The sequence below is a fragment of the Peromyscus californicus genome, unplaced genomic scaffold (assembly GCF_007827085.1).
Source record: "Peromyscus californicus insignis strain IS unplaced genomic scaffold, ASM782708v3 Scaffold_18__1_contigs__length_77618521, whole genome shotgun sequence".
NCBI lineage: Eukaryota > Metazoa > Chordata > Mammalia > Rodentia > Cricetidae > Peromyscus > Peromyscus californicus.
This window is the reverse complement of record NW_026294480.1, coordinates 8,572,413-8,590,299: the sequence shown is the minus strand read 5'-3', so window position 1 is coordinate 8,590,299 and position 17,887 is coordinate 8,572,413. Positions and strand designations below refer to the sequence as shown.

Below are 17,887 nucleotides of genomic sequence, written 5' to 3'. Positions count from 1 at the left end.
TTAAAAATCCCTTTGAAAAAAATTAAAAGAATAATGTATGCCGGGGATGGTGGCGCATGTCTGTAGTCCCAACACTTGAGAAGGAGAGGAAGGAAGACCGCAACTTCAAAGGTCGTTTGGGTTACATAGTGAGATTGACGCACTCACGCACGCACGCACGCACGCACGCACGCACATGGTAAGGTTGTAGCTTTCTTGGTAAAATGCAGATCACACAATTATAGTAGGGATGAAGCAGGCCACCTCCAGCTTCTGGCTAGCTCCCTAATGAGCTGTGTCGTCACTGAGCACATGCTGGCTGCCTCCACTTGTCCTCGGTGTCCCTCCCGGCTGGCACTGGATAAATATGGACGGGTGAGAAGGAAATTTGGAGGAATTTCCAGAATTAAGAATAGAGGTTTTAAGCCTCCTGGAGCTAATTCCTTTTTGCAAATTGTTTATTCTGTGGCAGTCCCAAGAGGAGACTACAGTCCAGTGTCAATATTCAAACAATAAAAATCCCAAATAAAAAGCAGGTGTGTGTGCCAGGTGCAGTGGCTCATGCCTTTAAAATCCAGAACTTGAGGGGCAGGGGCAGGCAAATCTCTATGAGTTTGAGGGCAGCCTGGTCTACATAGAGTTCTGGGACATCCAGGGCTACATAGTGAGACACTGTTTAAAAGCAAAACAAACAAAAAAAAAAGAAAAGAAAGGCAGGCAGCAATGCTTACAGGAACCCTGGTTGTGGGAGTTTGTGACTGGAGTGTCCTACAGAAGCCAGGAGGCAGTTTTCCACAAGGGCACTTACATTCTCCAACTCTCGAGAGTGTCCTCTCAAGGCTCTCCTAGGCTACACACAACCACGTCTCAAGAAACAAAGCACACCAAGGAGGATGTCCCAAAAAGAACGAATATCTAAATAAAAACCACTTGACCAAACTGTTGCTAAGGAAACGGCAGGGGGGAGCGAGCACCTGCACCTGAGACCGAGTTCACCCTGAGAGCCTCCCTCCTACCTGCTCTAGCTTCGGGACTTCCACCCCAGGGTAACTGTGTCCCTGTGGAACACTTGACAGTGTCCAGACAGTCTCAGCTGTCACCCTGGGGAGAGAGTTTATCCTATCATCTAATATGGGTGTGTCAGGACACTACTAAACATCCTACAATTCAGAGGATGGTCTTCCCGCCAAAGCTGTGGAAGCTTGGGATTTCCTATTCTATTGTTAAGCAATGACAGCCCACGACTTACAATGATGTGACTTGGACTGTGATGTCATGGTGATATTAGAGTGATACGTGTGCAGAAGAAGTTACTCTGGGTTTTGAGTTGAGTCTTTTCCCAGGCTAGTAATATCTTCCTTTTCAAGGTTGGGCAGCAGCAGCATGCTACAGTCAGGACCATGACAGAAACGGCTAACAGTGCAAATGCATGCTACTAGACTAAGGTGCTCGGCAGGCTGGGTGTACTAAATACATTTGCTTGGGGGAGAAGATGGGGGTTTTGAGACACAGTCACACTTGGTAGCCCAGGCCTAGACCTCACTATGTAACCCAAGCTGGCTTCAGGGCAATCCTCTCTTCCTCTACCTCCCAAGTGCTGGGATCACATGAGCCACCATGCCTGGCTTAAATGCACCTTGAATCTGTGGTATTTTAAAGTTGCAGTGGGTGAACCATACGTGACCGCATCATACAGTAAGGAGAGTTATGATATTTTGCAAAATCAAGAACCACAGAGAGCAGAACACAGTGACCGAAGTCTTAGGCCAACACATACAAAGCAGGAAGAGCATGCACCAAGCTCTGCTGGGCTTCAGGTTGAATGGACTGAGGGACTGACCAACCCCTATTTATAAGCAAAGCATAATGAAAGCCAGAGTGCAGAGGGTCCGAGGTCAGAGGGAAGTTGTCCAGTGAAGGACCCGGAAGCATTCACAGAAAGGGGGCATCTGAGGGTGCCTGCAAAGAGAAGCCAGAGGAAGGGCATGGGTCCCGGGGCTGAAAACAGGTGGCACCAAGCGTGTATGGGGGGGAATGACAGACCACCCGACTTCTGTGGCAGGAAGGGAAGCTGGATGAACACTAGACCATGGCCTGGAAGGGAGAAACTCCAAAGACAGTCCCATGGACAAAGGCTGCACATGTGGAGGTGAATCCAGATGTGGAGGGAGGTCAGATCAAAGATCAGGGAGAGAGTATGTACGTAAGTGAGCGCCCATCGAACCATGGGAGTCCAGATGCTGAGATGACTTGGTGGGACATGACGAAAGGTGGGCTGTCTTCAGGGTTTCAGACAGAAGCAGGGACCGAATCAGAACCAGATGCAAATGCACACTCCGGTGCAAGATGAAGCAGCAGCCCCAACCAGGCACTGTGGTGCATGTTTGTAATCCCAGCACGTGTGAAAGTTGAAACAGAAAGACCATGCGTTTGGGGTCAACTCGGACTACACAGTGAGGGCCCACCTCTACAAAAGAAAGAAGGGGAAAGGAGGAAGAGGAAGAGGAGACAGCAAGGAGGTCCCAGGCCAAAATCACTAAGAATGTCTACAGTCATGGCAGAGCACCAGCCCAGAGGTCCTGGTGAGCCCAGATCATCCTAAGCCTAGAGGCAGCTGCAATGTGGGAAATAGAAATGGAGAAACATGACGAGGAATCCTGCTACTCCAACTATCAGTGAGACCCTCGGGACAGCAGCCAGGGCTGAGCTGGCAGCTTCTGGACACTCAGAGGCTTGGCCAGCAGATCGTACTGCTAAGGCAGAATCAGTCAGGGCTCTCCAGAGACACAGAACCAATAGAAGGTTCAGACACGGAGCGATTTATTTTAAGAAATTGGCTCACATGATTGTTAGGTCCGCCAAGTCCAAAATCCACAGGGCAGCCCTAGAGGCTGAAGATGGGCAGAAGTTCACACAGGGATGCTGTTGGGTTTCGGTTCGTCTGTGCTGTGTCATATTATGGGTGTTGTGTGTGCATATTCCCGTAGGCATGCGTGGATGCGGGTGAGAGTGCACAGGGGTATGTGTGTGCACGCAGGTGGAGGTCAGAGGTTGATATAAGGTGTCATTCTCTAATTAAACTTTGAGCTCGCTGATTTGGCTAGGCTGGCTGGCCAGTTAGGTGCAGGGAGCTGCCAAGGTGACAGACACACACCACCCATGCCCAGCTTTTACACAGGTGCTCCTATCGTAACTCAAGTGTCCACGCTTGTCCACGCTTTCTTTTTCTTTCTTTTAAGTTTTTTTTTGAGATGGAGTTTTGCTTTGTAGTACAGACTGGTGTTGAACTTATTCAGTAGTCCCAGTGGCCCTAACTTTGAAGTGATCCTCTTGCCTCACGCTCTCTACTCACCGAGTCATCCCCTGAGCCCGGCTCTCGTTTCTGTTTTTGAGACAGGGTTTTACTCTCACTCAGGCTGACCTAGAACTCCATATAAACGTGCCCAAATCCTCCTGCCTCGGCCTCCCAAATGCTGGGATTACAGGCTAGAGCCATCATGCCTTTCAGCACCGTCATCTTGAGGCAGAATTTCTTCTTCAGAAAAATCTCTAGTTTTGTGTCTACGCACCAACTGAGCAGATGAGGCCCGCCCAGGTTATGAAGGGTGACTTCTCTGAGTTAAAGTCAACTGACTACAGATACCGGCCACAGCTCCCAAGTCCCTGTAAAGCAACATCTAGACTGGTGTTTGGGTAACTGCATCACTACTAACAGACAGCCAAGCTGATTCAGAAAATGAGCCTTCACAGGAAGGAGAGACAGGATTGGGGGAAGTGCCTCCATGGGAAGAAGAGCTGAAGGCCTGTAGACCAGGTGGACCAGGAGGGGCCAGGAAGCGGGCAAGTGGAAAGCCAAGCGAGGTACGAGGCTGTCGGACGGAAGCTGCAGGGAACAGAGTTTCTGACCAAGACCATTTCTGGGGATTGGTTTGGGATTGGGTTTTATCTGTTTTTGTTTTAAGTAAAAGTGGCTTTCAGAGATGGGCAGAGTAGAACACTCTTGTGATTCCGGCACTCGTGAGCGTGAGGCAAGAGGATCACTTCAAAGTTAGGGCCACTGGGACTACTGAATAAGTTCAACACCAGTCTGTACTACAAAGCAAAACTCCATCTCAAAAAAAAAACTTAAAAGAAAGAAAAAGAAAAATGGCTTGGAAAGTCACAAGCATATAATTCCAGTCATGTATTTTCAAACTGCAGACATCTTCGCAGCAGAGATACTCAAAACACACGAGGTTGTTTTCCTTATCCCTTCTGTATTCGATGCCGTTTCCACAGCGGAAGCTTCAGCATGGCCATTCTTTTGGAACGGCATTGCTCAGCAGAGACTTTTTCCGTGTCATTGAGAAAGGCAGAGGCTTCCTGCGTTTGCTAGTGTGCACACCACATACAGTCCAACCCACCGCAGACAAAGTCAGCATGGACAAGGGAATGAAGAGTCCCCACCCTGGGCTAAGGCTGGGGAATAAACAGAGTGTCCTCCGTGTTGAAGACGCCAATGAAACTGCCCACAGGACTTTGGACCCTGTGAGTGACAGCCTCTAACAAGCCAAGTAGGCTTTATCTTTCTTGAATCACCCCAAATACTTCCACACCTCCCTGCAAATAAACCCAAAGGATTCAGATTCGTTTATCCACAAAAGGATATTAAAGATATTTTTTGTTTGTTTTGTTTTGTTTTTTATGAGGTAAGGTTTTCTCCATGCAACAACTCTGGCTATCCTGGAACTCGCTTTGTAGACCAGGCTAGCCTCAAACTCACAGAGATCCACCCGCTATGCCTTCTGAGTGCTGGGATTAAAGGTGTGTGCCACCACTGCCTGGCTAAAGATGATTATTTTTATTAAAAACAAAGTCACCAGTTTCTCTAGTGTGTCTTATGTAACTGAGTATCTTAGCGAATCTATTTACTTTTCCTGCACATCAGGAGAGCTGGAAGCCCTAACTCTCCTTCCCTACTCTATCCAGGGCTCTCTACCTCCCAAAGACCCGCCCCCCCTCAAGAAGACAGCTCTGTTCTGTGTACCCCAACTGCACGATGGCTTTCATGTGATGAAGAGCACAGTGTAGGGCTGGAAGATGGTTCAGTGGAGATAAAGCATTGGCTATGTAAGCATTAGAACCTGGGTTTGGATCCCCAGCACTCATGTAAACATCAGGAGTGATGTGTGCACATCTGTAAGCTGGGTGCTGGGAGGATGAAGGGCACACACAGGCAGGTGGATCTGGGCTCCCTGGCTAGCCAGTCTAGGTGAAATGAAGCGCTTCAAGTTCAGTGAGAGACCTTAGCTCAAAAGCTAACATGGAGAGTGGTCCAGTGATCGAAGGTGGCAGCCCAACATCAACGTCTAGTCTCCACACACACCTACACAAAAAGCATACACTCACAGACGAACATGTAGGTGCACACATGTAAACACAAGTTTGTGTGTACACTGAATGCCCAGTCCAGCTGGTGCCTTCTGGGGGTCCTCCCCACCATCACAGCCAACCAATCCGCAAGGTCTTGGCCAGCCCACCATGGAACTGGCAGAGGGCACACAGATGACAGAATGCGCTAGAGTGAAAACATGCCCACGGCCTGCTCACGGCATTTGTACTCCAGAGAAAAGAAGGTCACCACGGTTTCGCAAACGGGGTTCAATTATTAACTCGGTGAGTGAGCCTGACTTTTCTGCACCCGGAACTCACTTCCTAGAAACCCACCCATGTTCTCAAACCAAAGAAAAGGAGCTAGCGCCACTCCAAGTCGACGTGGAGGGGGAGCCAGGTCAGCGCCTGCTATTTTTAGCAGATGACTATTGTCCCATGAATTGTCAAGTAGCGATGCTGAAGGTTTAGCTGGAAGCAGCGGAGTGGGAGGGGAGGGTTCTCTAGAACTGTGGGCACTGTGCCCGCACTGAAGTGAAACACAAGTTGAGGGAACTTCTGAAATCCACCACAGCGGCTTTTGGACCCCAACATCAGACCCAGGATGGGCCGGCCCCACTGCCCCCAAAGCAGGGGTTTTTGCTCTGACTTATACTCAAGGAAGAGGAAAAGCCGTGGCCGTCACTGACAGGACGGCTGCAGTCCCTCAGCGATACTCCCTCCGGGGTCTGGATGCCTCTGGCTGCCTCCAGGCCCGTCTGCCTCTCCTCTACTCACCACAGCAACACATCAGTGCCCACTCAATCCGAGATGGGGTGCACCCAGACACGTGCCACAGCTGCTTCCTGAGCTCCCCACAGTTGCCCCTTCTAAGAGGACGAGAGTCCTTGACGTGTAGCTGTGCGTGTATTCCATACTCCGTGTAACCGAGGGTGACCTTGAACTCCTGGTTCTCCTGTTCCTACCTTCGAAGTGCTGGTTCTACAGCACATACCATGTCAGCTTCAATTTCTTTCTTTCTTTCCTTCTTTCTTTCTTTCTTTCTTTTTCTTTCTTTTCTTCCTTCCTTCCTTCCTTCCTTCCTTCCTTCCTTCCTTCCTTCTTTCTTTCTTTCTTTCTTTCTTTCTTTCTTTTGAGACAGTGTCTCACACTATAGTCCAGACTGGCCTTCAGATTCACAGCAGGCAATCCTCCTGCCTCAGCCTCCTGAATGCTGGGATTACAGGTATAAGCCACCACAACTAGCTCCATTTCCTTAATTAACCCTTTTTGCTTAAACATTTGCTTCGCTTCTGCCTTCTTCCATGGCTAGAGAGCAGCCGGCAGTACCGAGAAGTGACCTTGATATTAATTCACCCATAGAAGCCATGGCAGCCAACTGAACATCTACTGCTTCTGATTTAAGGAACCCGTGCATCCATCCCCAGCGAAGCATGGGAAGGTGCTGCTGGTCTCACAGGCCTGTCCATTTCAGACCTACAGGAAACAAGATCAGGAGGTCAGGTGCGCGGTGGGTGAAGGCGCTTGTTGCCGAGCCTGATGTTCAGTCTCTGGACTTCACAGAAGTGGGAGAGAAATGACTCCTCCATGCTGCTCTCTGACACACACACACACACACACACACACACACACACACACACACACACACACACAAAGAAAACAAATACGTAAGTATAAAAAGTATTCTTCAGGACCTGAGAGTTGGCTCAGGCATTAGAGGCTCTTGTTGCTCTTGCATAGGACTGGGCTTGATTCCCAGCACTCACGTGATGACTTACAACCACCTGAAACTCCAGTCCCAAGGAATCCAAAGCCCTCTTCTGACCTTCGAGGGCACCAGGCACGCACACAGTGCACATACAGATATGCAGGCAAAGCTCTCATACCACAAAATAGTAAAATAAATCAATCTTTAAAAATATATTTTAGAAGAGCAGATAGCTGCCTTTGAGCACCACCCCACAAGCAGCCAAAAGGAAGATCTGGGAAGGGGGTAGGAGAAGGATACACTGGAAAAATGAAGACCAGCACTCAACCGTGCCTTCACTCCTGCTCTGAGCCTGCATAGCATAGTATAGCATCTAGCAAAAACAACAGCCACGGCAGCTGGCAAGGACGTGAAGGGGGCTGGCACCTAGTAGCAGAGGGCACCTAGAGCAGCAGAGGCATTTGGATCCAGCAGTCTGGGCTGGAGTGGCCCTCCCTACTCAGGAGACCGCTTCCTGAGTCAGCAGCCTAGGGAGGCCCTGCAAGCGCATAGGAAAGCTCCTGCTACCCACGCTCTCTTTAAACACATCAAGGGGGCTGGCCTGTCCCAGTCCTGAGCCATGATGCAACAACATCACCAAAGGTAAACTCAAGCAGAAAGTGAAGGTGACATGGAGGGGGAAACCCCATCAGCGGCTCCAAAGAGTTAACAGCCCCACAGGAAATGGCACTCTCCAACGCTCGCCCTTGATGCCCCTACCCTGCCTATGACACACAACAGCAATACCAGGAACTTGATGCTGCTGCAAACCACAGGTGTGTTCAAATTGTACCTGCACTGCAAGTACGTACGTGCAGGGGTGAGCACGTGTGTGTTTAAGAGTATTTGTATGCATGTGTGATATGTAAATACACATATGCGAAAGTGTGTCCATGTGTAGCTAGAGTTTTCCTGCCTTGCCCACAGTCAGGACAAATCTCTCTCACCCGCCAGTCCCACTGTAGCTCAGACCCAACCAAGTAAACACAGAGACTTATATTGGTTACAAACTGTATGGCCGTGGCAGGCTTCTTGCTAACTGTTCTTATATCTTAAAGTAATCCATTTCTATAAATCTGTACCTTACCACATGGCTCGTGGCTTACCGGCATCTTCACATGCTGTTTGTCCTGATGGTGGCTGGCAGTGTCTCTCTGACCCAGCCTTCCACTTCCCAGAATTCTCTTCTCTGCTTGTCCCGCCTATCCTTCCTGCCTGGCTACTGGCCAATCAGTGTTTTATTTACTAACCAATCAGAGCAACATATTTGACATACAGAACATCCCACAGCATCCATGCATATGTGTACTGGAGTATGTGCATGTATCTCTGTGTGAGGGTGCGCACATACATGTGTGTAAGGATGTATGCACGCATTGTGTATGAGGGTGTGTGCGTGCCTGTGTGTGAGGGTGTGTGCACAAATGTGTGTGTGAGGGCATGTGCATGCCTGTGTTTAATTCCATGTACTTTAACCCACATGTCTTCTCACAGCCACTGCAAGCAAGGTGCAGAACTGTTCCATCCCCAGGGCTCCTCCTGTTGTCTTTCCGCAGCAGCTCTGCCTTCTCCAACCCTGAGTCACCCTCCATCTCTACAGCCGCACTATTTAAAGTGTTACCATCCTCAGTGACTCTTTCACTCAGTATAACTTCCTTGTCTTCCTCTCCACCCTCAGAACAGGACACTGGACCTGGGGCCCCACGCATGCTACATGAGCTACTACCACTGAGATACACCTCTCTTTTTACTTCTTATTTTGAGATGGGTCACACTAAGTTGCCCAGGCTGGCCTTGAACTTTTGATCCTCCTGCCTCAGTTTTTTTTCAGCAACCGAGATTATAGGTTTGCACCATGAGGCCCAACTTCTCTATTTTAACCAACTTCATAGAAGGACAGTTTCCTAGCATATGTGAAGCCTGAGGTTCCAACGTCAACATCACTAACTAAATAAATGAACAAACAATAAATACGTATCGTTGGGGGAATAGGGACTATAAATTTAACACCCTTAACTGACACTTCCCACCAGCACAATGAGATGAATACTACCACCTCTTCATCCACACACCAGTCTATGCCTCTCTCAGCTGAGACATCCCAGGACAGGTGTAGCCTCCAACTGAAGAGCTAGCTGAAGCTGGACAGAAATGCTGACTCCCTGTTCATCAAATACCTGCTTTGGGCATGAGCATATTTGGCTCTGACATCAATATGCCTTTGGAAGCCTGTGTTGATTTTGCTCTTACTTGGGAATTGCTCTCAAATCCCACCGCTCTAATCCAATTGCCCATGAAGGCAGGTGTCACATGGAGTTCATGTCTACCGTATCTCCTTTTTTCTGACTGTATGGAAATAAGTCAATTCCACTTTCAATGGTTCTTTAAATTCAAAAACACCATTTAAAAACCTTCTGTTCCATGACAGTGGGCAGTGGTAGTGCACACCTTTAATCTCAGGACAGCTAGAGTTACACAGAGAGACCCTGACTCAAAAGCAAACAAACCAAAAACTGTTTCAAATTCTTATGCGTATATATACATAATGACTGCCATGATTCTTAATATTAATTTTTAAAGATTTTATTATTTGTGTGTGTGTGTGTGTGTGTGTGTGTGTGTGTGTGTGTGTGTGTAAGCACCCATGGTGGCCGGAAGAGGGCACTGAATCCCCTGGAGCCAGAGATAAAGGCATTTGTGATCTGTCTGATGTGGGTTCTGGGAACCAAACTTGGGTCTTCTGGAAGGGCAGAAAGAACTCTTAACCTCTAAGCCATCTCTCTAGCTGCAAATTCTTAATATCTTACCTCATCTAAAATGCAGCCTCCTGAGAGCTACAAAAAGGCTCTGTGGTCATATTCACACTCTGCCTTTCCCCATGTTACTTGGGTCACTGTGGCTCCCACCCACCACCCCCCTCCTTGCTCAGTTCTTTCTCTTAGTATTGCTAGGTGTCCAGGTAGGTATTGGCAGACGTGACAGGCATTGTGTATGGACCACTCCTTCATAATCAATACCCTGGAAAACCAAGAACTGGAGCAGTAAGACTCAAATGACCAGTCAAAGAAATGGGACCTGGGTTCTATCTCTGGTCCTGGGAGGAGACATTCTGGACTTTCTGGAAGGAAGGTAACCAATTGATCAGTAGCTAGCCCTGGTTCCTGGAATTCTGGTTCCTTCAAGATTGCTATCTAACAGGAGGAGACTTTACATACCATTGCTCCTTCCTGTAAGAGTCAATCCAAACATGCCTGTCAATCACCTCACAGGAAAATGACCACGGGGAAGGCTGCTCCAGAGACTTTTGAAATAGTATAAAACCTGTCTGAAATGTAAGTTTGGAAAACGGCCTCTCTAGCTACTCTTCATGTTCACCCAGTAAGAGTGCCCTACACAGTAGTATCTCTAGCCATTGCCCATGCTCATCCACTGAAGAGTATTCTGCTCTGCAATGGTCTCTTCAGCCACTGGGCAACCTCACCCCCTGGGAATGATGCAATTTACTCAGTAATAAATTCCACTTACTCTCTACACCATACTCAGTGTACCTCACTGGAATTCTTTCCATGGAGATTGGTAAGCTAAGGGAAGGCCAGAGCAAGATCACAATGGCATTGATTATATGTGTGCATATGTGTGAGAATGTATACACACATGTACACACACACACACACACACACACACACACACACATCAGACTGGTTACATGAATTACTTCCCATTTTCTTGAATGAAACATATTGCCTTCGCTCAACTCAACAACTTCTGTTTTCTTCTTATTCTTTTTTAATAAAAAATATAACAATATATTGTTTTGCATGAGGGATTGTTTTGACTTATGTATGCCCTATGGCTGTGATTTAGAATTACTACACCAATAAACTGAAACAGTGGTCCACAAGAAATTAAAAGGGAGGGCTAAAGGCAATCCTAAGCAAAAAGACTAAGGCCTTAGCATCTCCAATCTCTAATACCACAGAGCTACAGTAATAAAAAACAGCATGGTACTAGCATAAAAACAGACATGTAAATAGACTAAGAGGACCCAGATTTACATCTGCACAGCTACAGCCACCTAATTCTTTACAAAGACCAAAGATACACGTACTGAAGACAACAACTTCAACAAATGGTGTTGGGAAAATCGGATGTCCACATGTAGAAGAAAGAAACTAGACTCTTAACTCTCACTGTACAAAACTCAACTCCAAATGAATCAAAGACCTCCATGAAGAACCTGAAACTGTTGCAAAAGATGGCAGAGAGTGCCCGAGAACACACAGCCCAGGTAAGGATTTCTAAATAGGAACCCAATTAATTACTCAGGAAATGAGGCCAACAATTGAAAACAGGACCACGTGAAACTCAAAGGCTTCTGTACAGCAAAAGAAACAGTCAACCGTGTCAAGCAGCAACCTACAAAATGAGAGAAAACCTTTGCCAGCTACACATCCAACAGAGGACTAATACCTGGCATTTCATGTGCTGGTACATGTGTGACCAGAGCTTGTATATTGGACAACCCAGATAACTGGGCTTGGCAGCAAGTGCCTCTCTCCTCTGAGCCTTCTTGCCTGCCCCAGGGGCCCCATTGTCACCAGCTATAAAATGAAAAGGGTCTATATAGTAACGCATTATAAAATGGACATTGAGTGTTGCTCAAAGGTCCATGTGTTGAAGGCCTGTATCACTACGAGGATGTGATAAAACCTTTAGGAGGTGGGGCCTACTGGGAGGAAGTTAGGCCATTAGGGACAAGATTTTTAATGAATAATAGTATCTCAGCCCCTTTTTCTCTCTTTGCTCCCTGACGGCCATGAAGTGAGTAGCCTCCTCCGTCATATGTTCCCACCACACTGTACTGTGTAGCCACAGACCCAACACAACAGGCCCAAGTGACTGTGAACCGAAACCTTTGAAACCGTGGGCCAAAATAAACCGTTCACTGGTGCACACACCACACAGCATGCGTGTGGAGAGGATCAGAGGACAACAATGTTCTCCAGTCAGTTCTCTCCTCCCACCCTTATGACAGCTCCTGGGGTTAAACTTAGGTAGCTAGCCGTGTGTACAAGCACCTTCACCTGCTGAGCCATCTTGTCAACCCCCTCACCTGTTCTGAAATAACCACCCCCCCATCACAGCCTCCCGGGAGCTGAACTCTGAATCAAAGGCTGTTTCAGTGACCTAGAAGTCCCAAGCATCCTGTAGACATGGAGGCTGAGTGTGCATCATTCAAACAACTCAGAAAAACCAACAGAGAGCAACCCACACCAGCACAACCCATCAAAGAGGGTTGCCCTCAAACCAGGACCTCTTGACTCCCAAGCACTTCCCCATGAGCTCCCACAGACACATCTACACAAATATCACTCCTCAACAGCTAATTTAACAGGGATTTGATGGAGACACCCAGGGGAGAGCTTGTCATTGTCCTAGACTTAGCCTCATCGTCCCTCGGGTATACTGGACAGAAAGAAATCTCTCCCCACTCCGTCCCCACTTCACAGCTCCCCCACTGAGAGGAAAGCCTGCTTTTTCCACTTGAACTTGACCTGTGACTTACTTCAGCAGAAGTGGAATTAAACCTGGGCCAAGATGGCCCTCCTGGAACCTGCATGTGCCACAGAAAGCCAGCAGGACCAGCCTGCTGGAGGATGGGCAGTCACGAGGTACCGAGATGAGTCATCAGCCAAGGCCATCCTGGTCTTGCCATCTGCAGCTCACCAGCTGAGTGCAGACAAACGGAAAATCTAGCCTCCATAGGCTGCACTTGGCCACCCTCAGCAGAGAGGTTACTACTGAACCCCCGGGGATTCCTAGGTGTGAGTTACATGGTACTACGGCTTGGGTAAATGTCCGGTAAGACCCTTAGGTTAAAAGCTTGGCTCCCAAAGTAGGACTCCTAAGAAATGGTCAAACTATTAGAAAATGGGGCCCAGCATCAGGTTCTCAGATCACAAGAGGTATGTGTCCTCAAAGGAGACTTTAAGACTGAGGGGCCTGCGGCTGCGTCAAGCTGAGCAACTGCCTGTACCACGCAGCCCCGGCCATCCAGCACCCAGAGGCAAAAACTGATAGCCCTGTTCGGGCCTGGGCTGGAAGCTGCGTAAGTATGAACCCAGACAAATATATTCTTATAAATCAGTTATCTCAAATTGTAGGTGCACAGGACTGACTAACACACATTAACACTACACAGCCACAGATAACTGATATCCTTACACCTAAAACATAAGCTCCTGTCTACTGATGCTAGGCCTGGGCACACCCCCAAGGTCAGCAGAAGAGGAGAAGCTGGCCCCCTATCACAGGCCCAGTCTTTCCAGGCTCACTTGAGCTGACTCACTTCATTCTTTTTTTTTCATTTATTTCACATACCAATCACAGATCCCCCTCCCTCTTCTCTTCCCGTTCCCTCCCCCCTCCACCTCCTGTCTACTCCTCCCCATCCACTCCTCCTCTGCTCAGAAAGAGGGCAGGCCTCCCTTGGGAGTCAACAAAGCATGGCATATCAAGTTGAGGCAGGACCAAGCTCCTCTCCCTGCATCAAAGATGGGCGAGGCATCCCAGCATGGGGATCCTTCCAGAACACTGATCCAGCAGCAAAGTTGTGTGGTCAGCCACATCCCCTAGTCTCACAGGTGATCCTCATCTACCTGTGGCTCAGGCTGGACCTGTTAAGAAGTGAGCTATTATTCAGCTGTGGTTCCCAACCTTCCTAAGGCTGCTGTGACCCTTTAACACAGTTCCTCATGCTGAGGTGACCCCCCACCCATAAAAACTTTAGTTGCTACTTCATAACTGTAATTTTACTACTCTTATGAATCATAACATAAATATCTGATATGTGGGATATCTGATATGTGACCCCTGTGAAAGGATTCCTCAACCCCAAAGGGGTCTTGACCCACAGGCTGAGAAATGCTGCTTTAGAGGCTCCTGGGAAGCTGGCCCTAAGCAGAGGTGCTCACCAGCCATCTCCTGCTGTTAATGCAAACAGCTCACTATTGTTCCACCAAAGCTCTTGGCCCTGCCCTGAGGTGTTCATTAGGACAAATGATCAACCTGTGGACCAGGCTGGGACACCGCTCCTGCCTCAGAACCTTGTACTTTGCCCCTCACTGCTTAAAGACTCTTCCTCGTGCTCAAAGGACACCAGCTGGGACCTGAGCATCCTATGGACCATCTCAGCCCTCGGAGTCTCAACGCATGGGCTACCCTTAGCCAGCTCTGGGCTTAGACGGGGACAGGCGGAAAGGCCTTCCAGAGAAAGTACCCTTAAGACAGAAACCTGCAGGTGGTGAGGAAGTGAGTCATGTGACCGTTAGAAGGCACCAGAAGCACTAGAGACCAGAAGGGTCACTGGCAAGCTGACACTCGTTTGCTCCCAATTTCCCGAATTTCTCAGCCAGCTAGGGGTGGCTGGCTACTCTTCACCTGGCCTGAGTGGACCTTTCTGGCCTCGGCTCCCCCAGCCCCCTCCTCTCCACTCCAGGCCATGACCAAACAAACCATAATGCACCTGCCACTACCCCTTGACTCCACGGGCCTGACCAGAAGTCTCCTGCCATCCGACTCCCTAAGTCTCTTGCTTTCTCCTTAACAGCTAAGGGTTAAAAACGTAGTCTGTTGCTTTCTCCCCTCGGGGCACGCAAAGCATAGGCCTAGTCCTCCGACCCAGAGATCAAAAGCCCAGGACCCTTTTCCCTCGGGCCCCCAGGGTCATCTGATGGGTACAAAGCAGAACAAAGGTCCGTCAGTCTCTATCTTCATAATCAAAGGAAGAGAAAACCAGAGCAAGAGAAACCGTTACCCGGCGCAAGGGGCACAAGGCTGGACCACATTCTCTTCAGACCGAGGGAAGCAGACGAGGGAGTAATGGGGAGAAAGATGGTAAACGAGGGCCATGTGTGCCGGGCTTCTCCAGGCTCACACACCACGCAGAAGGGACTGTCACTGCAGGTGTGCTACACAAGAGGAAAACAGGACCTGCCGGGAGGCTCCTTCCTACCTGGCCCTTCCCAGCCTCTGTGCGGGGGATGGGCTCTACAGGGGTCCTGCTCAAGCCTCGGTGGATGGTTTAACTTCTCCTTGCTGCCTTCAAACTTTGATTGTTTGTGCGTCCGTCCTCCCCCGCCCCCTGAAAATTTAATAAAGCCGAGGAGGCCAGTGGCCACTCACAGGTGAAGGCTTCCAGTGAAGACCACCCCAAACACGGAGAGAGACCCTCTGTCAGTGGCGATCCTTCCAAGCCGCGGCGGCTATGCTTGCTCAGGAAGAAGAGGTTTCTACTGAGAACACCTGACCCGGAAAACTCGCTTAGTTAAACTGAATGTGGAGCAGAGAAATAGCCCCCTGAGCCTTTCCTCCTACGGCACGCCAGCTGGAACGGCCACCACAGGGCACCAGGGTGGTGCTGCCTTCATCATATAGGTCTCCCTGACACATCACAGGCACAAACCATTCCTCCAAGTTCAACGCTGTCGGGTTATCGAAAGCAGAAAGCGACACACTGGCCTCAGTCTGACCCAGACTGCAGTGGGGGGCAAACCACTGCATACATACAAGATAAGCCAAAGGCACGGGGTCACCGCGTCCCTATAGTAAAGCGCTTTTTTTTCCCCCTGTCAGCTGTGAGTCCCCAGCAGAAGCCCAGGCGTCCCTAATTTGTGCAGGGCTGAGTCTGCAGAAACCATGGGGCCTCCGGGAACATGGAAATCAGGTGAGGCTGTTTGTCCACCCAGCGGAGACTAATGGGGACACGGGCACAGCGGTCAATTTCCGTGTTCGTGTTCAGGGGGAAGAGCTCTCCAACTTTTTCTTTTCTGTTTTGAAACTTCCTTGCTCTCTCTCTGAGCCTTGGCATAGTTAATGGAGACTGCCTCCCTATCTCGCTGTGTGCCGGCCCCGGTGTGTGCTGCTACGGTGCTGCGTGGCACCCGGCCTGCCTGAAGGGTGGCTGTGAGGGCTCGTAGGCTTCGACCCCACAGCCAGCGGTGACCGCAGATGAGGCTGGCTGGTCCGGAGCGCGGGCCACTAGGAGAAGCATGGCAAGACAGGGCGGTTTGGGTAAGGAAAGGAACTGTAGCTTCCAAATCCTAATTCGGACACCAACGTGCTGGGCAAGGGCAGCGGGAGGAGCCAGGGGACAAACGGACTGGAGAGTGAGGGTAGGAAAAGGTGGTCCCCTGCAGGGGAGTAGAGACCATCACCTACCTGGGGCCTGGGGGAATGCAGCCGTCAGTGAGGCAGTGAATAGAAAGGAACACCTCCCCAGACGTCAACACTTTTCCAGCGCGAGCCTCCGGGGAAAACCAGGGGTCCCCGGGGCGGTAAAGGAACTGGGATACATTAGGAAGCTGAGTTGGGCCATCTCCAGCCCGCTCCGCACCTGAGCGGAGCAAATGGTGTCCCTTTACCAAACGCCACACAGAAGGAAAGGGTGCTCTGGGCGGCAGTAGACCCAGAATTGGGGTGGCACGGGGGTCGGGGCGAGGGAGGAGAGCGGAGGGGACCCAAACCCGAGCTTACCCGGCCGTTGCGGTCAGTCTCTCGTACCTCCTCGGAACTCGGACCGCGCAGCACTAGCGCCCGCAGCAGCCCCACGTCGTTGGTGCAGGCGGCGCGCAGGAGGGTCGCCGCCTCCGGGACGCCCTCCGGGACGCCCTCCGCGCTCGCCGCGCCGCACTCCTCCTCGCCTCCGGGAGGGTAGAAGGAGTCGTCTGATGCTATGCTGCGGGTGTCCGGCAGACTCGAGAAGTCTTCGTACTCCTCGTAGTCCCCCGGGTCGTCCCCTGTCTGCACGCCCCGGGGTGGCGTCGGCGACTGCGGGGACAAGCAGCGTGTCCCGCCGCCCTCCGGCCCGGGCCCAGCCAGCAGCACCATGCTGGAGGCCTAGGCGCGGGCCGGGGGCCGAGGTGACGGTTAGGGGACCCGGGACGCGGGGCGCGCCCCGAGGTCACCGATTCTTGCCCCTTGCGTTCCGCAGAAGAGCCAGGGGCACCGTGCGCTCCAGCCCGGCGGAAAGCGGCGCCAGGCGGCTGCGCTCCCGAAGCAAAGTCGCTGGCGACTGGAGAAAAGCCCCTGGGGTGGGAGGAGCCGCGGGGGCTTTCCCTGCGCTGCCGGGAGGGGTGGAAGCGGGGCGGCGGGCGGGGCGCCTTGCGAGCTGGAGTCCCGAGCGCCGCGGGGGTCCTCTCCTGACCGCGCCACTGCCACCTAGCCGCTTTGTCCCGGAGCAGGGAAAGGCACCCGCGGGAGAACCCGAAGCTGTAACTCGAGAGGCTGAGAGCCAACGTGAGGGACAGCGGGCGCCCCGCCCCTCCCTGGGCCGCTCCCTGGGGACCCTGGTGTTAATGGGGTCCCGGGACGCCAAGGGCTGAGCGCGTTTCCAGCGTCGGAAAGTACCGGCCCCCGGAGACCCGCCCCCTTCCCACTCCCCACGGTCCACTGTAACCAGCCCCGGAGCGAGAGGAGGGGCAGTTTCTCCTGAAGCCGCAGGACCGGTCACCTCCCGGGCAGCCTGAGCTCAAAGGCCAGGGCAGGCTCTTGGAGCACCGAAGGGCGTCCACTCTGGGGCGGGAGGTGGAGCCGTCCACTTTGGAGGAAACTCCACCTTGGAGAGAACCTGCCCTAGCGACGATCCTGATCCAGATAGGGACTGGAGACTGATTTGGGAAGACTCACCCAAAGAGGGGGCGGAGTCTGCAGTCTCCAAGTCCGACAGGACCTGAGCAGGCTGTGCCTGGCTGGTTGGCGGAAAAGAGATCTTCGAGAGATGGATGGAAAGGT

The 17,887-nt window shown here is 50.9% G+C and overlaps 1 protein-coding gene across 3 annotated transcripts in view; it reads right to left on the bottom strand.

Moving 5' to 3' along the window:
• Positions 1-17,180, bottom strand: part of Ankrd33b (ankyrin repeat domain 33B) — an 82,827-nt gene extending 65,647 nt beyond the window's left edge. Inside the window, exon 1 of one of the 3 annotated variants that reach the window (XR_008219427.1) lies at positions 16,631-17,180. Coding sequence is in view for 1 of the 3 variants with exons in the window: in XM_052743016.1 (XP_052598976.1) it covers positions 16,631-16,984 (354 nt within the window). In the remaining 2 variants the exon portion in view is untranslated. Of the gene's footprint in view, positions 1-15,280; positions 15,512-16,630 lie in introns of those variants that run through there. The other 2 variants (XM_052743016.1, XM_052743017.1) reach the window with 2 other exon arrangements.
• Positions 17,181-17,887: the final 707 nt, after the last annotated feature.